The following is a 21,042-nucleotide window of genomic DNA, read 5'->3' as shown; positions in this document are numbered from 1 at the left end:
ATACCGACGAAAACGACGATAATCGACACTTCTTACATCAGAAACCGACAATACCGACAAAAACGACGATAATAGACACTTCCTACATCAGAAACCAAAAATACCGACGAAAACGACGATAATAGACACTTTTTACATCAAAAACCGACAATACCGACGAGAACGACAATAACCCACACTTTTTACATCAGAAACCGACAATACCGACGAAAACGACGATAATCGACACTTCTTACATCAGAAACGGACAATACCGACGAGAACGAAAATAATCCACACTTCTTACATCAGAAACCGACAATACCGACGAAAACGACGATAATAGACACTTCTTACATCAGAAACCGACAATACCGACGAGAACGAAAATAATCCACACTTCTTAAATCAGAAACCGACAATACCGACGGAAACGACGATAATAGACACTTCTTACATCAGAAACCGACAATACCGACGAGAACGAAAATAATCCACACTTCTTACATCAGAAACCGACAATACCGACGAAAACGACGATAATCGACACTTCTTACATCAAAAACCGACAATACCGACGAGAACGACAATAACCCACACTTTTTACATCAGAAACCGACAATACCGACGAAAACGACGATAATCGACACTTCTTACATCAGAAACCGACAATACCGACGAGAACGAAAATAATCCACACTTCTTACATCAGAAACCGACAATACCGACGAAAACGACGATAATCGACACTTCTTACATCAAAAACCGACAATACCGACGAGAACGACAATAACCCACACTTTTTACATCAGAAACCGACAATACCGACGAAAACGACGATAATCGACACTTCTTACATCTGAAACCGACAATACCGACGAGAACGAAAATAATCCACACTTCTTACATCAGAAACCGACAATACCGACGAAAACGACGCTAATCGACACTTCTTACATCAAAAACCGACAATACCGACGAGAACGACAATAACCCACACTTTTTACATCAGAAACCGACAATACTTACGAAAACGACGATAATCGACACTTCTTACATCAGAAACCGACAATACCGACGAGAACGAAAATAATCCACACTTCTTACATCAGAAACCGACAATACCGACGAAAACGACGATAATCGACACTTCTTACATCAGAAACCGACAATACCGACGAGAACGACAATAACCCACACTTTTTACATCAGAAACCGACAATACCGACGAAAACGACGATAATCGACACTTCTTACATCAAAAACCGACAATACCGACGAGAACGAAAATAATCCACACTTCTTACATCAGAAACCGACAATACCGACGAAAACGACGATAATCGACACTTCTTACATCAAAAACCGACGAAATCGACAAAAATCGACAAAAACGACGCTTCATGCGTCGATGTTGTCACTTTTTCTCAACCCGGGTTCCAGTGAACGGCCAAATATCATCTGATAATGAACTGGATTGAATGAGTCTGTAACTTGATTTGCCATCGATCAAATTGAGGAAGGGCAATGGAGTTGAAAATCTATTTTCATGAGATCCTATTGGGACGCAACTGAACTGGATTCGCCTAGGCTCGCCTTGATCCCCTCAAAGCTAGGTCACAAAATGTTTTTTTCCGCCAAAAAATACAATTAGTATTTTTGGAGCCCAAGTTTGTTGTGATAAATTGTACTAGTGTTGCTTTTGTTAGAGAAATATACTTGTTACTCTACAAAGCAAACCAGTATCTTTGTTTTGTAAAAAAAAACATCAAGTTTCGAAAAACTGTATCTCTCAAATACTATTTTTATATCAACAGTTTATCCTTATTCCAATTTTCATTATAGCCATGTACATGTGGCCTAAACATTGCTTGTTAATTCTATCAGCTAGCTCAAACAGCTCATTCCATCTCATCTCAGGCTAGTCAAACTTTTCATTGTGCATTGTTAGTGGGTCTAAGCAGGTGCAACTACTGTGAAAATGGACCAGTACTCGATTCGAACCAGCATCTCTTACTTGCAAGCCTAGTGTGCTACCCATTTACACCAACTGGTCTTAAGCTCTCGAATTTGGGTTTCGCTTATAACCCGTTCTCACGTTCTTTCTTGTTCCTCAAGGCTTTATTTCCCTAGCCCAGTATACGTTGAACAAGTAGAGATTCTTGTCAAGCTATTTCAAGCATATCTCATGCACAATTTACAATAGGTTATTCTCTCTCAACCTTCTAACATGCATAAAAAAAGCACACAATTTTTTTTTCACTCTGCAGAGCTAAAAAAAATTACAATAGGATATGCCACAGGGCTTTTTGCGAGGGCATAGTTCTGCGTAGACTTCTGTTCTGCGTTAAACTTTATTTGATGAAATTTTTTAACAGTTGGTTCTCATTAAGGTTCATCATCTTGAAGAGTAGTACTACTCAATGCTGAACCTTCTAGATACAAATAACTACTTTTAACAACTTTGGAAATTTATTGTAAACCGATGTAATATTAATGTTATGTATCTAGTAAATTCAAATTATAAAAGACTTCTGTTTTGACATAAGTTACAATTCTCATTTGCACTCCACAGCCCAGAGGAAACAGCAGCTAAAAACACCAAACAAAAAGAACACAAGAAATATCAATTCCCATCTTTATTCTTTCACCGTTTATGAGTCGCAACTAGATATCAAGGGAAAATAGAAGGTACTAAGGTCTTTTTAATTAACATTTCACGTTTCTGCTGGATATTAATCAATCTGAATGCTAATTTAAACTGTTCAATTTTGATAGTTTTGATTGTTTTTGATTCTCTGATTTTTTTTCAGGTTGTTTTCTTCTTTGATTTTGATTATAACCGTGTGCTAATTAACTTATATAGTCTGTCCCATAAAGTTGCAACGCAAGCGAACGTTCGAAAAACTCGGGGCACGCAAATGGGCAGTCCTTTGCTAGATATCTACATGTTTTAAATTTGAACTTTGACCTTTGAAACGTTCAATAGCTTTGAAACTTTATGCGACTGACCGACCATACAGGACCTCACTCCATATTAATTTTGATCCAATCGAGATAGGCTGATACTCGTGTGAAAATATCCCCCGGTCCGATACAATAGGGGTCACCGTAGCTGGTCAAACCATATAGACACACTGGCTTATTCTGAGCATCCAGGGGGTAAAGAGGACCCCCCGAATCACCGTGGCATGTTAACTCACTGAGATCATTATTGTTATCATCCGCTGTACACACTTGAATCTCTGGCTTGTAATCGAATTCAGGATAATCTGGATCTGTGTTGCAGATTTCTGGGTTTTCGCTTTCAATTGTTTTTACTTCTTGCAGAACCGAAGCATCTATGTCTGGATCCTCAATTTCTGTTCGCCCCATTCCACAAGCGGCAAGAATTCCTTCCCCCAAATAGCTTCGATCACACATTTTTAATATTCTACTTCTCGGAACAGGTTCGGACAAGTTCACTAGGGCTATGTCATTCACAAGATTGGACGAATTATACTCCTGGTGATAAATGGCTTGAGCTGTAATGTTTTGGTAAAATATATTGGGATTTTTGGTGAAGTCTCCAACGTGGACAAGCACCTCCGTTAATATTTCAGTTTCCGGATCGTCTAAAACAATGAAGTGATAAAAACAGCAAAAAACTTTTAAAGTTAACTGTCAAACTCACTCTCGATAATATAAGTGTTAAGGAAATTATCAAAATTATTATTATGAATGATTTCTCCATTGTTTTTCGTTTAATTGTTTTTAACTCTGATTTTTCACAAAAGTCAGATGTAGATAAAAACATCTCAGAACAGGCAGGCTAAAGAACTAGAGCACTCGGAGCATTATTTAAAAATTTTTCATTTTTTGTTTAATATAAAAAACTCGGTGAAGCAGTTTTGCGGAAAAAAAGTTTGTTCTCCAATAAAGGAAATATTTTCTATCTTTGGTTTAATTATGTTTCGAGAGTTTTGCGGAAAAACAAAGAGCTGACTCAGCGAGAACGATTGGTAAACGTGTCTCACAGCCCTGAAACACGATGAGGTTAATCTAAAACAAAGCCCGACACTAAAAAATAAAAAGTGAAATATAATAGAAGGATTGATCTGTAGCCTTCGTTCTTGTTGTTAACATTCAGAGGTCCCGATTCTCGTGGAGCACTGATGAAGGCATCATTAAAAGACAATTTTCGACCAACAATAGGTTGAAGGAGATGAGATCATTTTGACTTCAGGACTTAAGCTAGATTTTAGAAGGCTTTCCTCAACTCAAATTTGGTATGACTAAAATTTGACTTGTTGACAGAATTTGATATGAAAATTGCGGGAAAACTGTTTTCCTCGAGCTTGCGCAGAAAATAAATTGTTCAGTTGAGAGTGAAATGATGCCAAAGTAAGCGCAAAAGTGCACAAAAAATCCAAAACAGTTGGATATTGTTTTTCAAGATTTAGTGTTTTTTGAGAATCTCTAACAATAACAAAAAACTGGATCTACGAAATTTTAGAAAGGGTAGAGAAAAAAAACATTTTGGGAAGAAATGACAAAAACAAAAGAGGCAAAAACTGAATAACTTTACAATAATCAGAATATCAGTCGGCGGCGTCAAGATAAGACAACCTCAAAACTACATGCCTTTGTACTTAAACACAGCATATTATAAAAATCTAAAAATCTAGAATTCATAAAAAAAATTAGAGCTGTTCTTAATAAAAGCTATACGTTTACCTCTAACCGTTAAGACCACAATAGAAACAACAACAAACAAAAGAAAAAAAAACAAACACTAAATTTTTTTGAAGAAACAGTGCCAAAATGAAAAAAATAGACTGTTATGATTTCAAGCAAAGAACTGAGACCAATTATTTATCAACTGAAACCAATGAAACCGGTCACCATTGAGAATAAATGATAAGAAAAACGCAAACGCAAAAAACCAGAATTCTGCTAATACCTACTGAAAAGAAATAATTTGAAAATTGCAAACGCAACAGTTTCGGACAGAGATAATACTTTTCCATTAAATTGATTTACATTAACACCAGGTGAGATCTGAGATTGATGACATTAGGTAAAAAGACTGCAATAAGTACAGAAGTTTTAGCAAAAATCAAAAATCCACTAACATTTTAAAAAATTTTACAGCGTAAAAGTCATAAAAAGCTTAATCCAAGAAATGAAATGATTATTTGATTCATATAAGCATTTATTGCAACACACGAGACGTTTCTTTTGTGAAACTAAGAGATAAGACAAAAATGTGAACTACAAAATCTATCATAACTAAAATTATTTTAATAAGTCCTGAAATTAATTATTGTCAGAGTCATAGAAAATATTAGTTTTGAACAGAAACAAAAACTTAATTGAGTTCAAAAGATAATTAAAGCAGGAGACCCGTTCAAAAAGATTTGAAATGATAACTAAGCTAAAAGTGCAGCAAATGCCCCCCAAAAACTCGGAAATTTAATAAAATTCTTTGCAAACAAATAGCGTCAAAGTCTCGAACTTCGCCAGCCAGGTACTCAAACATTTTTGTAGGTCAATTTATGAATAATTAGCAGTCAATAAGACCTGTCAATAAAGACACTAAGTGGCAAGACAAAAAAATATTAATAAAATAGGGCAGAATTCGAACACTCACTACTTTTTAAGACAAAAAATTGCGTCATCGAAGTCATTAAAAACCTTAACTGCACTCTGATGAACTGAGGCAAATCCAAATCAACGCAATTAGTGATAAAAAGATGAAAAAATGAAAACAGAAGTCAAATTGGCGCATGTAAAATGTTTTGCTTTCGAAATCTGAAATTTTGTTCGAATACCGATTTCTCACTCAACTTTACCGGCACCTTGAATAAAAAATCATACCTCAAAATTGTATAATTTTTTATTCTTTTTACTACCTCAGCGTGACTGAATTGAAAACTACAATTTAAGTTCTCATTGAAGAAAAAAACCTAAACAAGTGTGAACGGATCTTAAAAAAAGATAGCAGGACATTTCCTGAAACGAAATAAAAAAAATTGAAGAAAAACCTGAAGAAAACTGTAGCTAACCTGCAGAGCAATTAAACAATGCTAAAAAAGTTAGTGAAAAATGCAAACTTTGAAGAATTTTTAAGAATTTTGCAAAATTAAAATCTTCAAAACACGTCCTGGAATCTGTCCATTAATCCATTTGCAAGACCTAGGAAAATTTTTTGGCCCGTAAAGATCAATTAACACAGAAAATGACAAAAAATTTCGAGAAAAATGATAAAACTAAACTTTATGATATTAGTTTCTTCAGAACCATTTCATTTTCTCCGGAGTATTTTCGGTAGCCCAATTTTCAGCCCGAATTTTTTTTACTCAAAAAGATCGACAAGCTAGGAACGTGACAATAGTTTCCGGAAAACTTAAACAATACTTCATTTTTTAACAATTTTCGTGATAAAATTCGAAATTTAGTGTTATTGATATCTGAAGCACCAAAATGTATATTTCATAAAGAGGTCACTAGAAGCAAATATAATTTGGAAAAGACCTGTATCAACTATGGCAAATGTGAATTCAACTTTAATCAAACAAAAAATTCTAAAAAAGATGACAATTTTCACCATTCTGGACACAATAACTTTTTAAAAGGACACTTCTTAACCTCAAATTAAGGCCGTGACGTCAGCTGCAACACTCTAAGCACTCTAAGGAATACTGAAACCGTATTTTAGCCTTTAAATAAACGTAATGCCCACTGTGACTTACCAGTTTATTCCGTTTTGAAAGGCAAAGTCATTGAAAAACGTGTAAAAAGATCGTACAAAAAATATAGCCGATAATATACCGGAAAATATTCGAAGCGTCGATCATCATCTCCAACTTAAACTTATCGGAACCAGAACTTTAAAAAAGACATGAGGAAAACAAAGCGACTTTGAAACCTTGCCGTTTTGGTTCAGGCGGGGTACCTTATAGGTGGGAGACCTCTCCACCTTGAATATTACCAGCAGTCCCTAATTATATTAAAAACTAAGGGGTAAGTGGGGGGGGGGGTAGATGGGGTTGGTGGGTAGGTGGGGGTGCAAATATTTCGAAAAGCGAAACTGGACTGTTGTAGGAAAAGCTTCTTGAAATGAGCTTTTCACTTTGAGTATTACCAGTAGTTCTCAGTTTCTATCTATTAGAACCAAAACTAAGGATAAAGTCAATTGTTTTAAAAGAGAAGTCATGTTTCGAAAAAAGAAGTCAACTTTCAAAATAAAAAAAAAATGTTCAAGTCATGAATAAACTTGCTTCAGCTAAGAATACCAATACTCCTCTGCGAGTCGTACAAAGACAGATCCTTTATACTATCCACTTCTTGATTAGTAGAACAGACAGCACACCAATACAATCCAAATTGTTTGGATTGTAATAACTCAGTTTTTATGTAACTTTGAAGTTCTTGAAAATCAGTAATAAGAAGACAATTAGTGGAAGTTACAACAAGGTTTTTGTTTCCATCGAGAACTTATTACACTCAGAAACAAGGCCCAGTTGTTGAAAAGCTTCCACAGGACGATAACAAACGGGAGGTAAAGTATTTAATCAACCATCGTTGTGATTACAACAGTTGTATAGCTTAAACCACTGTTACCGTGATTTGACTACAAATTTAAATCACACTCTTCTATCGTTATTGTCCATATAGTATCATTGGCGATGAATTAATTTAATAAATTTGTAGTCTGTTGAAGAAGTGGATTTCGTAATGCTAATTGGATTTCAAGGTAAGTTTTTATCGGTAGCGTATGCAACTGTTGTTATCTCAACACGGGTTGAGTTTATCACATCACTGTTCACATAGTTCCAGTATTGATAAAAGAATGTGACAAACTCCTAGTCGAATGACAAAGCAGATTTTTAAGTGGTAATTGCGCATTAGCGCATTATTTCATCGGCATGTTATGCATCTGTTGCTAGGGCAATGAGAGATGATTAAAAGAAAAGAGCTGGAAACTCATTACACTTGTTAACTTAACTTTATCAACTAAATTATTGAGGACTAATTTCACGGACTGTTTTATTTCTTCTCCGCTAATTTTTTCTACTGTTATGCAAATGAGTATCAAGTTTCGTCATGTTGTTTATCCAATTTCGAATCCTGCAAAGGAACTTTCACAGACTTGGGAAAAAACAAACAGAAATGAATCAAAGTAAAATACTGACCCCAGTTTCTGCTGTCGTCGGCTTAAGAAGTTCAAATGGAAGTCAGCATATAAAAAAAACTCAACCTCAATCTTTTGTTCAAGAGATTTTCAAATGGTGAAGGTGGTTCAAAATTTTCATTAAATTTAAATTTCGGGTCTAATTAGGATTTATATCTGAGCAATCAAGCTTTTGAATAGAAGTCTCCAGAAGTCGTCAAGAGATTTTGCATAAGTATGTTTATTTGAAGAAAAAATATCAAACGAATTCTAGAATTATGACAAATATAAGCAAAGAATGGTGATAAGATAAAAGCTATTTATTATCAAAATTGCCGAAAATATATTATAAGGAAGTAAAATGATAGACTAATCAAAAAGCAACAAACAAAATTCGAAGGAAAACCTCCGCTATTTTTTTCTCACGCCGCGACTACTGTTTTCCAAAGAAAAGTCATCCTGCAGTATCCGTCAACTTTGTTCTAGAAACCAACCGTTGTACTGCCTACAAAAAATATGAAAGAAAAAATGAACGAGATTTTGAACAAACAAAACAATGAGGAACATGTTCACAAATCCGGATTTATTTGTTAATTTACTAATGGTTTGTACGACAAGTTAAATTAAAATCTGTCCTATTTATTCAGCAATACTGAACTGATAATTATTTCTCTTTCAGAGCAAACAAATTGTAATCGGATATAGAAATCACTAACAAGTAATTCTCTTTCAAACCAGAAAAAACAGTCAGATACCGAACTGTTTAAAGAATTATTCTCTTTCGAAAAAAAGTGTAATCAGATCTAAAACTCAATAAAAATTAATTCTCATTCGAAACTGAAAAAAAATGCAGTAGGATATAGAATTGACTAGAAATTAATTCTCGTTCAAACAAAAAAAATAATCAGACATAGAACTGAATGAGAATGATTTCTCCTTCAAACCAAAAAAAAACTGGAATCTTATATGGAACTGCCTAAGCAATAATACTCTTTCAAACAAAAAAAGTGTAATAAGTGATAGCACTTAGGAAAAATTATTTCTCTTTCAAACCAAAAAAATTTTGAGATAAACAATTAACTAAAAATTAATTCTCCTTTGAACCAAAATATGTAATCATATATAGAGCTGACTAAAACTGAATTGTCTTTCTAACCAAAAACTGGTTATCGGATAAGAAGCTGACTAAAATTTGATTCACTTTTGAACAAAAAAGATTGTAATCAGATATGGAACTGACTGAAAATGAGTTCTGTTTCTATACAAAAATAATTGTAATCAGATATGGAACTGACTCAAAACTAATTCTCTTTCCAATCTAAGAAATTGTAATCAGATATAGGACTGACTAAAAATAAATTCTTTTTCAAACCAAAAAAATTGCAAGCAGATATAGACCTTACTAAAAATTATTTCTGTTTCGAACAAAAGAAAATTGTAATCAGATATGGAATTGACTAAAAAATTATTGTTTTTTTCATCCAAAAAAGATATAATCATGGAAAATCTGACTAAAAAATACTTCTCCTTCGAAACAAAAAAATGTAGTCGAATAAAAGTGACTAAAAATGAATTCTCCTTCAAAGCAAAAAACTGCTTTCAGATGTGGATTGGTCTCTAAATATGAAACTTAACTTTTCATACTAAACAAAATTTTAATCAGAGATCGAAATTAAAAAACTTTATTTCTCTTTCGAACCCAAAAGACTGCAATCTGATATAGAACTGAGTGAAAATTAATTCTCTTTCAAATAAAAAAGCTGCACTCAGATATGGAACTGACTAAAAACTAATGCTTTTTCAAATTAAACAAAATTGTAATCAGAGATAGAACTTTAGTTTTTCTTTTTCAAACAAAAAAAACTGTAATCAGATATGAAATTGACTAAAAAATTATTTCTCTTTTAATCAAAAACTGTAATCAGAGAAAAATCTGACTGAAAAATAATTCTGCTTCAAAACAAAAAAATGTAGTCTGATATAGGACTGACTAAAAATGAATTCTCCTTCAAACCAAAAAACTCCCTGCAGATATGGAACTGACCTCTATAATAGAAACTTAACCTATACATAACAAACAATATTTTAATCAGAGATCGAACGTACAAAACTTTATTTCTCTTTCATACCCAAAAAAAGCTGCAATCTGATATAGAACAGACTGAAAATTTATTCTCTTTCGAATGAAAAAACTGCAATCAGATATGGAACTGGCTAAAAACTAATTCTCTTTGAAAATAAACAAAATTAAAATCAGAGATAGTACTTAGTTTTTCTCTTTCAAACAAAACAGCTGTAATCAGATATAGAATTGACTAAAAATTAATTTCTTTTTCAACCAAAAAAACTGTAATCAGAGAAAAGTCTGACTGAAAAATAATTCTTCTTCAAAACAAAAAAATGAAGTCAGATAATGAACCGACTAAAAATAAATTTTCTTAAAATCAAAAATCTGTCTTCAGATATGGAACTGACTCTTAATTTGAACTTTACCTTTTTCATACTAAACAAAATTATAATCAGAGACCGAACTTACAAAATTATATTTCTCTTTCAAACCAAAAAAACTGTAATCAGAGATAGAACTTAGGAACAATTATTTCTCTTTCAAACCAAAAAAATTTTGAGATATACAATTAACTAAAATTTAATTCTCATGCGAATCAAAAAAAATGTAATCACATATAGAACTGACTAAAACTGATTTCCCTTTCTAACCAAAAAAATTGTAATCTGATATGGAACTAACCAAAAATGAGTTCTCTTTCTACTAAAAAACAAATGTAATCAGTTAAAAATTTAACTAAAATCTAATTCTCCTTCAAAACAAAAAAAGTGGTAAGATAAAGAACTGAATAAAAATGAATTCTCCTTCAAATCAAAAACTCCCTGCAGATGTGGAACTGACTCTAAATATGAAACCTAACCTTTTCATACTAAACAAAATTGTAATCAGAGATAGAACTTAGTTTTTCTCTTTCAAACAAAACAGCTGTAATCAGATATAGAATTGACTAAAAGTTAATTTCTTTTTCAAAAAAAAACTGTAATCAGAGAAAAATCTGACTAGGAAATAATTCTCCTTCGAAACAAAAAAATCTAGCCAGATAACGAACTGACCAAAAATGAATTTTCCTTCAAGCCAAAAAATTGCCTCCACATATGGAACTGACTCTAAATATGAAATTTAACTTTTTCATACCAAACAAAATTAGAATCAGAGCTCGAACTTACAAAACTTTATTTCTCTTTCAAACCCAAAGAACTGCAATCTGATATAGAACTGACTAAAATTTGTTTCTCTTTCGAATAAAAAATCTGAAAGCAGATATGGAACTGACTAAAAACTAATTCTCTCTCAACCTAAAAAAAATTGTAATCAGAGATAGAACCTAGCGTTTCTCTTTCAAACAAAAAAGGTGTAATTAGATATAGAACTGACTAAAAATGATTTTTTTTCAAATGGAAGAAATTCTAATCAGATAAAGGACTGATTAAATATTAATCCTCTTTTAATCCAAAAAATGTAAGCAGATATAGAATTGACTAAAAATTTTTTCTCTTTCGAACAAACAAAAAAATTGTAATCAGATATAGAATTGACTAAAAAATTATTTCTTTTTCAACCAAAAAACTGTAACCACAAAAAAATCTGAATAAAATTTATTTCTCCTTCAAAACAAAAAATTGTATTCAGATATAGAACTGACTAAAAGTGAATTCTCTTTCAAACCAAAAAACGGCAATCAGATATTGAACTCACTCTAAATATGGAATTAAACTCTTTCATACCAAAAAAATTATAATCAGAGATCTAACTTACAAAAATTCATTTCTCTTTCAAACCCAAAAAACTGCAATCTTATTTAGAACAGACTGAAATTAATTCTCTTTCGAACCAAAAAATTTATCCAGATATAAAATTAACTAAAGACTAATTCCCGTTCAAACCAAAAAACTGCAATCAGATATGGAACTGACTAAAATTTAACTCTGTTCAACCAAAAAAAATTTAATCAGAGATCGAACTTACTAAAATTTATATCTCTTCAAACCCAAAAAATTGAAATCTTTTATAGAACTGACTAAAATTTAATTGACTTTCGAACAAATGAAAATTGTAATCAAATTGTAATCCGAAAATTGTAATCCAGTTGGTTAGAAAAGAAAAAAAAGCAAATAAACAAGAAAGACATTAAACTTGGTCGCAATATGATGTTAAGTTTTTGGAATTAATGTTACCTAATCTTACAAAACAGTGAGTGATCTGAATATAAAAGCTCAGCAATAATTTTACTGGCTGCTCAATGCCATTTTTTTTGTGGCGAACAACGTTGGAAATGAATTAAAGGAAATCTTTTCACATCTCTTAGCCCAAAAAGCATTGCAATGTTTCTTGCGATTTAAAATTTTTATCAGTCAAATATTATTTTTACGGCTTTCACCACATTCAGCGCTGGAAACAAAAATGCATTCGTCCACATTGCGACTTTTTTAATTTTAGCGTCGAAAATATTGCGCTTGTGATTTTTATTTTCTCACCTGAAATGAAACAGTGGGCTGCAGAGAGAACAAAGTGCCTGTCAATGATAGTCCCCCCACAAAAACCGAAAAGTTCTTCCTCGGCTGTTGTATTGTACCAGACCGTTTGGACTTTCACGTAAAACGCTCTATTCGGTGAATCATGTCCGTTCACAATTGCCCGCCTTGTTATCTGGCGTGCTTCAGTCTTCATTTGACAGTTGTCTAACATCGCAAAGAAACACACAAAAATAGCCAGAAAAATCTGTTCCTTTTTCATAGCAATCATGTTTAGAATTGAATCCTCTAATTTTGCGGATTTAACGATAAATTTAATTCAAAATTTGAAAACGGTTCCTGCCAAGTTCGAGGCTCGCTTTTGGGTCCAGCAATTTAATTCGAAGAATTGATCTTGTGGACTTAGGAGTCCTAGCCTATCAAATTTAATGCCATTTTTGCCGGAAAAAATCCGGCTAGTGTGTGAATATACCTGAAACAGAGTGACTTTAAAATCACGATACTTTTTCCATGTCTTGTAAAGCAATAAGTGATCATCGACAAATTGTCAATGACAATTCACAAATCACAATTCTACAGATCATTTTCACCATGAATCTCTAAATAAATTCATTCTTTACATACGTAAGAAACTCTTAGCAATTATAGACAAAAAACGATCAACTAAACCTTATCGAATGATTTTTCCATGAAAATAGTACCATATAATTTGAAATAACAGAATTTATTTTGACTTGATGAAGTCCCGAGTCAAAATCGGACGGTTATCTTGCAAGATCTTGTAAAATAAGCGTCCGGATCTTGCATCTTGCAAGATAAACGTTATTTGCAAGATTCTTGCAAGATCTTGCAAGATAAACGTTATTTGCAAGATTCTTGCAAGATCTAAGAAGGTAATCGTTGGAGTTCGTCTGGGGAGAATAAAAAATCAATTCTATTGTATTTCATCCTCAACCCCCTCCCCTTCCCCCTTCCCCCTTGGTCCATTCCAAGCATAAAGCAACTTTTTGCGATTTCTCCTTATCAGAATTAAAGTATTAATGAACACAGAAATTTTCAATAAACTAAACTGCTCAATTTTTCTAATCAAAAATGACACTAATTCTGCTCTTCATCTGCAGTGTGTGACCTCTGTAATCATCAGCAACCATGTCACAATTGATCAGCTTTTTTTCTGTTTTTTCTCTCGCAAGAAAATGCCGCTGTTGGCCACTGTCACGGTTTTGATTTTCATGCCTTCCAAAGTTAAATTGCTTTCATATTTTGATCTTCAGTTCAATGCAAATTTCATCGAGCTATAGAACAGACTCATTTTTGTGAATTAAATTGCTTTCGTACGATTTAAAAAAAGCAATTTCCAGACATTCAAGAAAATAAATTTTTACAGTCAAAACTGAAAACCTTTGAAAACTGATAAAGCATTCAACAATAAAAGAAAGTCAAATAACGCAAAAATAATTTGCATGGAAAAGTTATCCTTTAGATAATCTCAGTAGAAGCTGTCACAATAAAACAACTGTGCTAGCAATTTTCCTTGACTGATACGATTGTAATAAGATATTTGAGATAGGAAAAATTTCGGGAAAACTATCCGGTAAAGATCCGTGTTCTACTTAATTCTGTCGATTTGCTCGGAAATTGATTTCGTGAATGCCGACGTAAGAAATGTTAAGCACGTTGGGTTTTTAACAAAAGAAATCGTAAGTAATTTTAGTTTTTTCTTCGGTATGATTAGTTTAAGAAAAATGTCGGTATTCCTTTTTTGAATTGTGAAATATAGTCCGTTTTTGTACACAAAAAAATAATTTTTTTAAACCAGTCAAATGCTATGATAGCGTTCAAATCTCAAGTTTTTGAGAACATTTTGCTTTGAGCAAATTGCCGATTGTTTGAAAATTTTTCTTCTGCTTTTGTTGATAAAAAATGGTGAACAATTATGATTATTAGTTTCTTTTTCATTTCAGAAAGTAAGAGAATTGTTGAGCAATGATACTTAGCTGGTTCACTAATTCATGTGTGTTTAGGGAGTATTTAAATGATCAAGAGATATCCAGAACAGGACAATTGTCGAACAGTTCACATAAAAAAAGAAAAAAAAATCTCTGCGAATTATCTAAAAACAATAAGTTGTAACCAAAAATTGGGAAAACTATTAACAATTCGAAGAAAGGGCTATACGTTTGTGTCAAACTCAATATCAACCACTAAAAAGTCACAAACGGACACAATTTTCTAAAAAGAAAATCAGAAAAAGCGGAGAATTCGGAGACGTAAAAACTGTTAGCAGAAAAGAGTGTAAGAACACAATATAACTATGAATTGAAAATAGAAGTAATTATTTTTCAACCTGAATTTACCTGGTCAACAAACAAGTTTTAACATTCTCGTAGTTGACCTAAACAAATGAAACTCATAAAAAAATTACGAGTAGCAAATGTTTGAACAAATTTTCGGAGAGAACATCGGATTATCAAAGTTGTTATAGGCCTATAGCCTTCTCAGAACCTTTCAGATATATATCTTTTTTATTGCAGGAGTAAAAAGATTATCCGGAAAAACTTGCAGAAATGGCATCTAGGATTTTGTTCGTCTATGATGATTTTTTTTTCGTTTTAGCAAACTCTGAACTCATAATCATAATCAGCGATTTTGCCGCTCAATGAATCACAATGACAATACAGTCCTCTAGATCACTGATCGAATAAGATCGCTGGCTAGCTAAATGGGAATCAAAAAATTCTCCTTTTGTGAATCTATTCTTCCCATCCAAATTATTGTTCGTTTGGAAATAAATTGATAAGAAAAAAATAAATGTGTAATAATTTGTCTGAACGTACACCGAAAATGAAAACATACTAGACAGTCTCAAATAGACTGTTTTTCAATTGAACCGTATGTGCATAGAAACTGCACGACAACAGGAATCCAGCTTTTTAAAATCGCAATTGCTCTTATTTTTTATCTTATTTTTTGCACTTTTCAGGTAATTTGTTCTACTGCAAAAATTGTGAATAAACCCCCTTAACTCCACTGCGTTTAATTGGAAAGTGGAAATTTAATGCAGGTCTTTTCTTCAATGTTGAATTTACCGATTCACCATAACCGTAAAATTTTGAAACCACTCATCGTAGTATGCTGCCAGTAAATGACGACGGCATTTTCATTTGGATCATTTGGACTGATGGGTTTGAATTGGATGATCCAGTATGTGCAAGGCTTGTGCAGCCAACAACACTAGTTTCTTGGGTTTGCCAGAAATGATCGATTGAGAATTGATCGGTTGATAGATTTAAAAGAAGAGAAAATCGAAGTGCTATCTTTATCCTTAACACGATGTCTTAAATGGTTATCGGATCGCCATTTTGTCGTTTTTTCCGTGACGCTCTATTTCTTGAATCATGTTTGATAAATAAAAGTGTACTGTTGTTGCACCTGAATAGGTGTTGATTGTTCTATTTTTGTGCCGAATTTAGCCCAAACACTTTTTCTAACACGGACGTTCAGTTTCCCGTGACCAAGAATGATAACTGTCGTAGGTGAGCATTTTCACCACAATTGTTCCTAATACTGATATTAGCATAGCAGACTCTACTTCTGCTTCGATATCTTTCTTGCGTGTAGTCTTCAATTCGAACTATAATTTGAGGGTTTATTGTTCTCTTCACGTGATGAGGTCTGACAAAATTTCGTATGGGCGTGAAACCTGATATGCTGCCAGTTGCTTCGCAATGTTAGCAAACCACAATCAACTGAGCTTTGAATTTCATGGTTTTTATGACATTATCACTCCAAACACAACCCGCCTAACAAATTTCATGGAGTTATTTAAATTATGGTTTCTTCAAATGTTTTGAAATTTTAAAATCAGTCAAATCATCTTTACAATGTTCGGCGTTTATAATGACAAAAAAGATTATTCGGTTATTTTCCAAAACATGCTTCGAACGGCAAAGTTTGGTAGTTTTTTTTTGTTTTCACTGCAAGTTTTATTATCAGGCTGTAATTATTGAAACTCGATCGTTAAAGAAAAATTTGTACGGCAACACGATGTCTTCATTATTCGTGAATATGCTTACCCATGCGGATACTACTTAATCAAATTTGTCACATTTAGAGTTATATAGACAACTGATTATTTTACCTAGGAGTTTATAAATTTCAAATCTATATATTTAAAAGAGTTTGTTGGTTCGCTTTGTACTATGTTGTGGCGTATTGTATTTTCGGCTATAAGTTATTGATGAATTTCGCCAAATGTTATGGAGTCGCGGTGGATACAGGTGCAGTTTGTCTCATTTTGGTCGTTTCCATCATCATATCCTCATGTTGCTCATGTGTACCAGACTAAGGTGCCCGATCTGATCAGAATTTGTTCAGACTTCGGGCTCTGATCAGTCCAAAAGAACCTCTGATCAGACTTGCAAGCGGCCTGTTATTGAACAATTTTTGTCTAACATAAACTTTTGATGTGATTTACAGGCAACCAATAATTTTAAGCGCAAGTTTGGAGCGAACAAGCAAGATCTCTTGTGCCAATTTCGAGCGACACTGTAGAACACAGGGAATTGTCATAATCAGATTTTGCGAGTAAGTTGGATAATTTAGGTCAACTTCGACAAGTTAATTAGGTGTCTGGAATGAGCGTTTTTTCTTAAAGGGTTATTGTTTTGAAGACGCCAGAGAGGGGAGTTGAGTGATATATCTTGAACAAACAAAATTATGATCAAAAACATATTGACCTGTCAAAAGATTTCGTTTACTTCGCAAACTTGTATTTGTGAATCAGGCCAAAGTTGAAATGAGTGATTTAAATTTAGAAGAAAACTAGAGAGCAAACATTTGAAGTGAAGTAGATACTTTGAACAGAATTGGAGTTTCAATTTAAAGTAAATCAAAATGCGATTTTAACTTTGCAAAATAATGGGCACCCAAAACCTGCTACACCTCAACTCTTTAAATTGTTTTCATCAATGGACTCTGAAAATTTGTGGGGATGTTCCTCTAATGATTGTCCATATATAATAGAGATGCGCAGCCGAATACACCTTTTCAATAGGAGTTAGTTAAGTTGAGTTTTGATGATTTAGAGTAAATAAAAAGGCAATATATCAGTTCCTCAAAATACCACCATGCAGATGTTCCCCTCCCCCCATGGAGGTTATATTCACCGGAAGTTTACCAAATTTTAATGTCAGGTACACCCGATGGTCCTTTCAGGCTGTTATAGCTTTTGGGCCGATTCGACCACCCAATCCCGAGCTATTAACATCGGAAGTAGGTTGATTTGAAGGTTTTCGATTTTTTGTTTGGAAAAATGACTGTTTGAGTATGATATAAGGCTAATTAAGTTTTGCAATGGGTTTTAAGTCTAGAGTAATGTATGAGATGATCATGGAAAAGTGTTAGGATAACTTTTTGGGTATTTTGCGGTAAATAGTTTGTTTTGTGCCTGAAGATAATTAGCACTTAAGTTGAAAACGTAATTTCTCTAAAAAACTGAAGTCAGATTGACCTGAAAACAGGGAGATAGAGGAATCCGATTTTGACGTCGGATTTGACCCTACATCAATCCCCAGGGAACTACCGCACGCCGGTGCTGCCGGATGACCCGAAAGTCAAAAACCAAAAAATACGAACTGTTGTGAATACAAATAAATGTAAGCGAGAATTTTATGCAGCGACAAAAGTAAGTGAGTATATTTAAATTGTATGCGTAACAAAACAGGTAACCATAGCACAGTTAGTATAGCACTGTACTCTCAATCTAAGGACCGGTGGTTCGAGCCCCCACCATGTCGAACCTTACGAAGCAAAATCCGTATTCTAATACATGTGCCTTGAGCAACGAACCGTTTGAGAGCGGTTTTAAGCTAAACTAGTCCGATTTAGACTAAGATGACTTAGATATAAAATTATTAGACTAACAACACGCATTGAATGGTTTAACTTTAAGGCCAAAGCAAGGCCAAATTACGTCACACATGAGCTGAATTGACCTTTATTGGCTCACAAAAGGCTAACAGGTCTTGTCTAGCCTTTTTGCCGCCAGTGTTACTTTAGATGTCCTATGTGTACGTTCGAGGAGGAGTGTTATATGTGATTGAATAAGATCTTATCGTTGAAAAAACGTATTGTTATCTTGAATAAAAATTGTTCTTTTACCGTTTTTCTGTAGTTTGAGTCTTAGACGTTATCTAGCTCGAATATTTTGGTCCACCGAGTGAAAGTAATCGGGTTAAGGATTACATCGTCCGCTTTACGTCAACTTCTGGCGCACAGAGGCTGGGTCAGTGACTACTATTGGAACTTTTGGCGCACAGAGGCTGGGTCAGTGATTCCTATTGGAACTTTTGGCGCACAGAGGCTGGGTCAGTGATTCCTATCGGAACTTTTGGCGCACAGAGGCTGGGTCAGTGACTACTATTGGTACTTTTGGCGCACAGAGGCTGGGTCAGTGACTACCATTGGAACTTTTGGCGCACAGAGGCTGGGTCAGTGACTACTTTTGGAACTTTTGGCGCACAGAGGCTCGGTCAGTGACTACTATTGGAATTTTGGCGCACAGAGGCTGGGTCAGTGACTACTATTGGAACTTCTGGTGCACAGAGGCTGGGTCAGTGACTACTATTGGTACTTCTGGCGCACAGAGGCTGCGTCAGTGACTACCACTGGAACTTCTGGCACACAGAGGCTGGGTCGGTGACTACTATTGGCACTTCTGGCGCAGACAGGCTGGGTCAGTGACTACTATTGGAACTTCTGGTGCACAGCGGCTGGGTCAGTGATTACTATTGGAACTTCTGGCACACAGAGGCTGGGTCAGTGACTACTATTGGTACTTCTGGTGCACAGAGCCCGGTTGAGTGACTGCTATTGGTCTTGTGGCGAACAGAGGCTGGGTCAGTGACAGTTTTTGGTCTTCTGGCACACAGAGGATTGGTCATTCGTTTAGACAGTGTCATCTGGGGCAGGAAAGTGTGGAAAAACTGTAAGACAAAACTTTAGTCTTCAAAGTAAACTCTATCTCTATTTGGTGCTTCTTATATTCACACTGGCGGCAGACCTCAACTTAGACACAAGTAACTGAAAAAAGTTTTGAGTGCTCAATTAGCCGAATAACTTGGGTGCTCAATTAACCGAATAACTTGGGTGCTCAATTAGCCGAATAACTTTGGGTGCTCAATTAGCCGAATAACTTGAGTGCTCAATTAGCCGAATAACTTGGGTGCTCAATTAGCCGAATAACTTGGGTGCTCAATTAGCCGAATAACTTTGGGTGCTCAATTAGCCGAATAACTTGGGTGCTCAATTAGCCGAATAACTTTGGGTGCTCAATTAGCCAAAAATAGCCGAATAACTTTGTGTGCTCAATTAGCCGAATAACTTGGGTGCTCAATTAGCCGAATAACTTTGGGTGCTCAATTAGCCGAATAACTTTGGGTGCTCAATTAGCCGAATAACTTGGGTGCTCAATTAGCCGAATAACTTTGGGTGCTCAATTAGCCAAAAATAGCCGAATAACTTTGGGTGCTCAATTAGCCGAATAACTTGGGTGCTCAATTAGCCGAATAACTTTGGGTGCTCAATTAGCCGAATAATTTGGGTGATCAATTAGCCGAATAACTTTGGGTGCTCAATTAGCCGAATAACTTGGGTGTTCATTTAGCCGAAAATTTTCCTAGTGTTCAATTAGCCGAGAAAATTCCTAGTGTTCAATTAGCCGAAAATTTTTCGAGTGTTCAATTAGCCGAAAAATTTCCTAGTGTTCATTTAGCCGAAAAATTTCCTAGTGTTCAATTAGCCGAAAATTTTTCGAGTGTTCAATTAGCCGAAAAATTTCCTAGTGTTCATTTAGCCGAAAAATTTCTAGTGTTCAATTAGCCGAAAAATTTCCTAGTGTTCAATTAGCCGAAAAATTCCCTAGTGTTCAATTAGCCGAAAAGTTTCCTAGTGTTCAATTAGCCGAAATTTTTCCCAGTGTTCAATTAGCCGAAAATTTTTCGAATGTTCATTTAGGCGAAAATTTCCTGGTGTTCAATTAGCCGAAAAATTTCCTTGTGTTCAATTAGCCGAAAATTTTTTGGGTGTTCATTTAGCCGAAACATTTCCTAGAGTTCAATTAGCCGAAAAGTTTTCGAGTGTTCAATTAGCGTAAAAATCTTTGTGTGTCCATAAGGCCGAAAATTTCCTAGTGATTACTTAACCGAAAACAAAGTGATCATCAATAACTTTGTATGACGGCGAAAATAAAAGCAAATGCTGTTTATTATTGGTGCTAGCTCCCTTAGTCGAACAATAAGCAAATTGCGTGAACTCAGTATTCTCGTCACGTAAAATCCTCCATAGCTGAGCCTGGATTGAGCTTCAAA

The 21,042-nt window shown here is 34.3% G+C and overlaps 1 protein-coding gene across 1 annotated transcript; it reads right to left on the bottom strand.

The window, feature by feature from the left end:
• Nucleotides 1-2,664: 2,664 nt before the first annotated feature.
• LOC142340688 (chymotrypsin-2-like) lies at nucleotides 2,665-13,056 on the bottom strand. The gene is made up of 2 exons (XM_075391381.1): nucleotides 12,677-13,056; nucleotides 2,665-3,593 (listed from the first exon to the last, which is right to left on the bottom strand). Exons 1-2 carry the CDS (start codon nucleotides 12,942-12,944, stop codon nucleotides 3,007-3,009), a joined length of 855 nt encoding a protein of 284 aa, XP_075247496.1. The 5' UTR covers nucleotides 12,945-13,056; the 3' UTR covers nucleotides 2,665-3,006.
• Nucleotides 13,057-21,042: the final 7,986 nt, after the last annotated feature.

This window comes from Convolutriloba macropyga, chromosome 6 (assembly GCF_964194025.1).
Source record: "Convolutriloba macropyga chromosome 6, txConMacr16.3, whole genome shotgun sequence".
NCBI lineage: Eukaryota > Metazoa > Xenacoelomorpha > Acoela > Convolutidae > Convolutriloba > Convolutriloba macropyga.
Note: the sequence above shows the minus strand (reverse complement) of the source record. Positions and strands in the feature narration are given on the sequence as shown.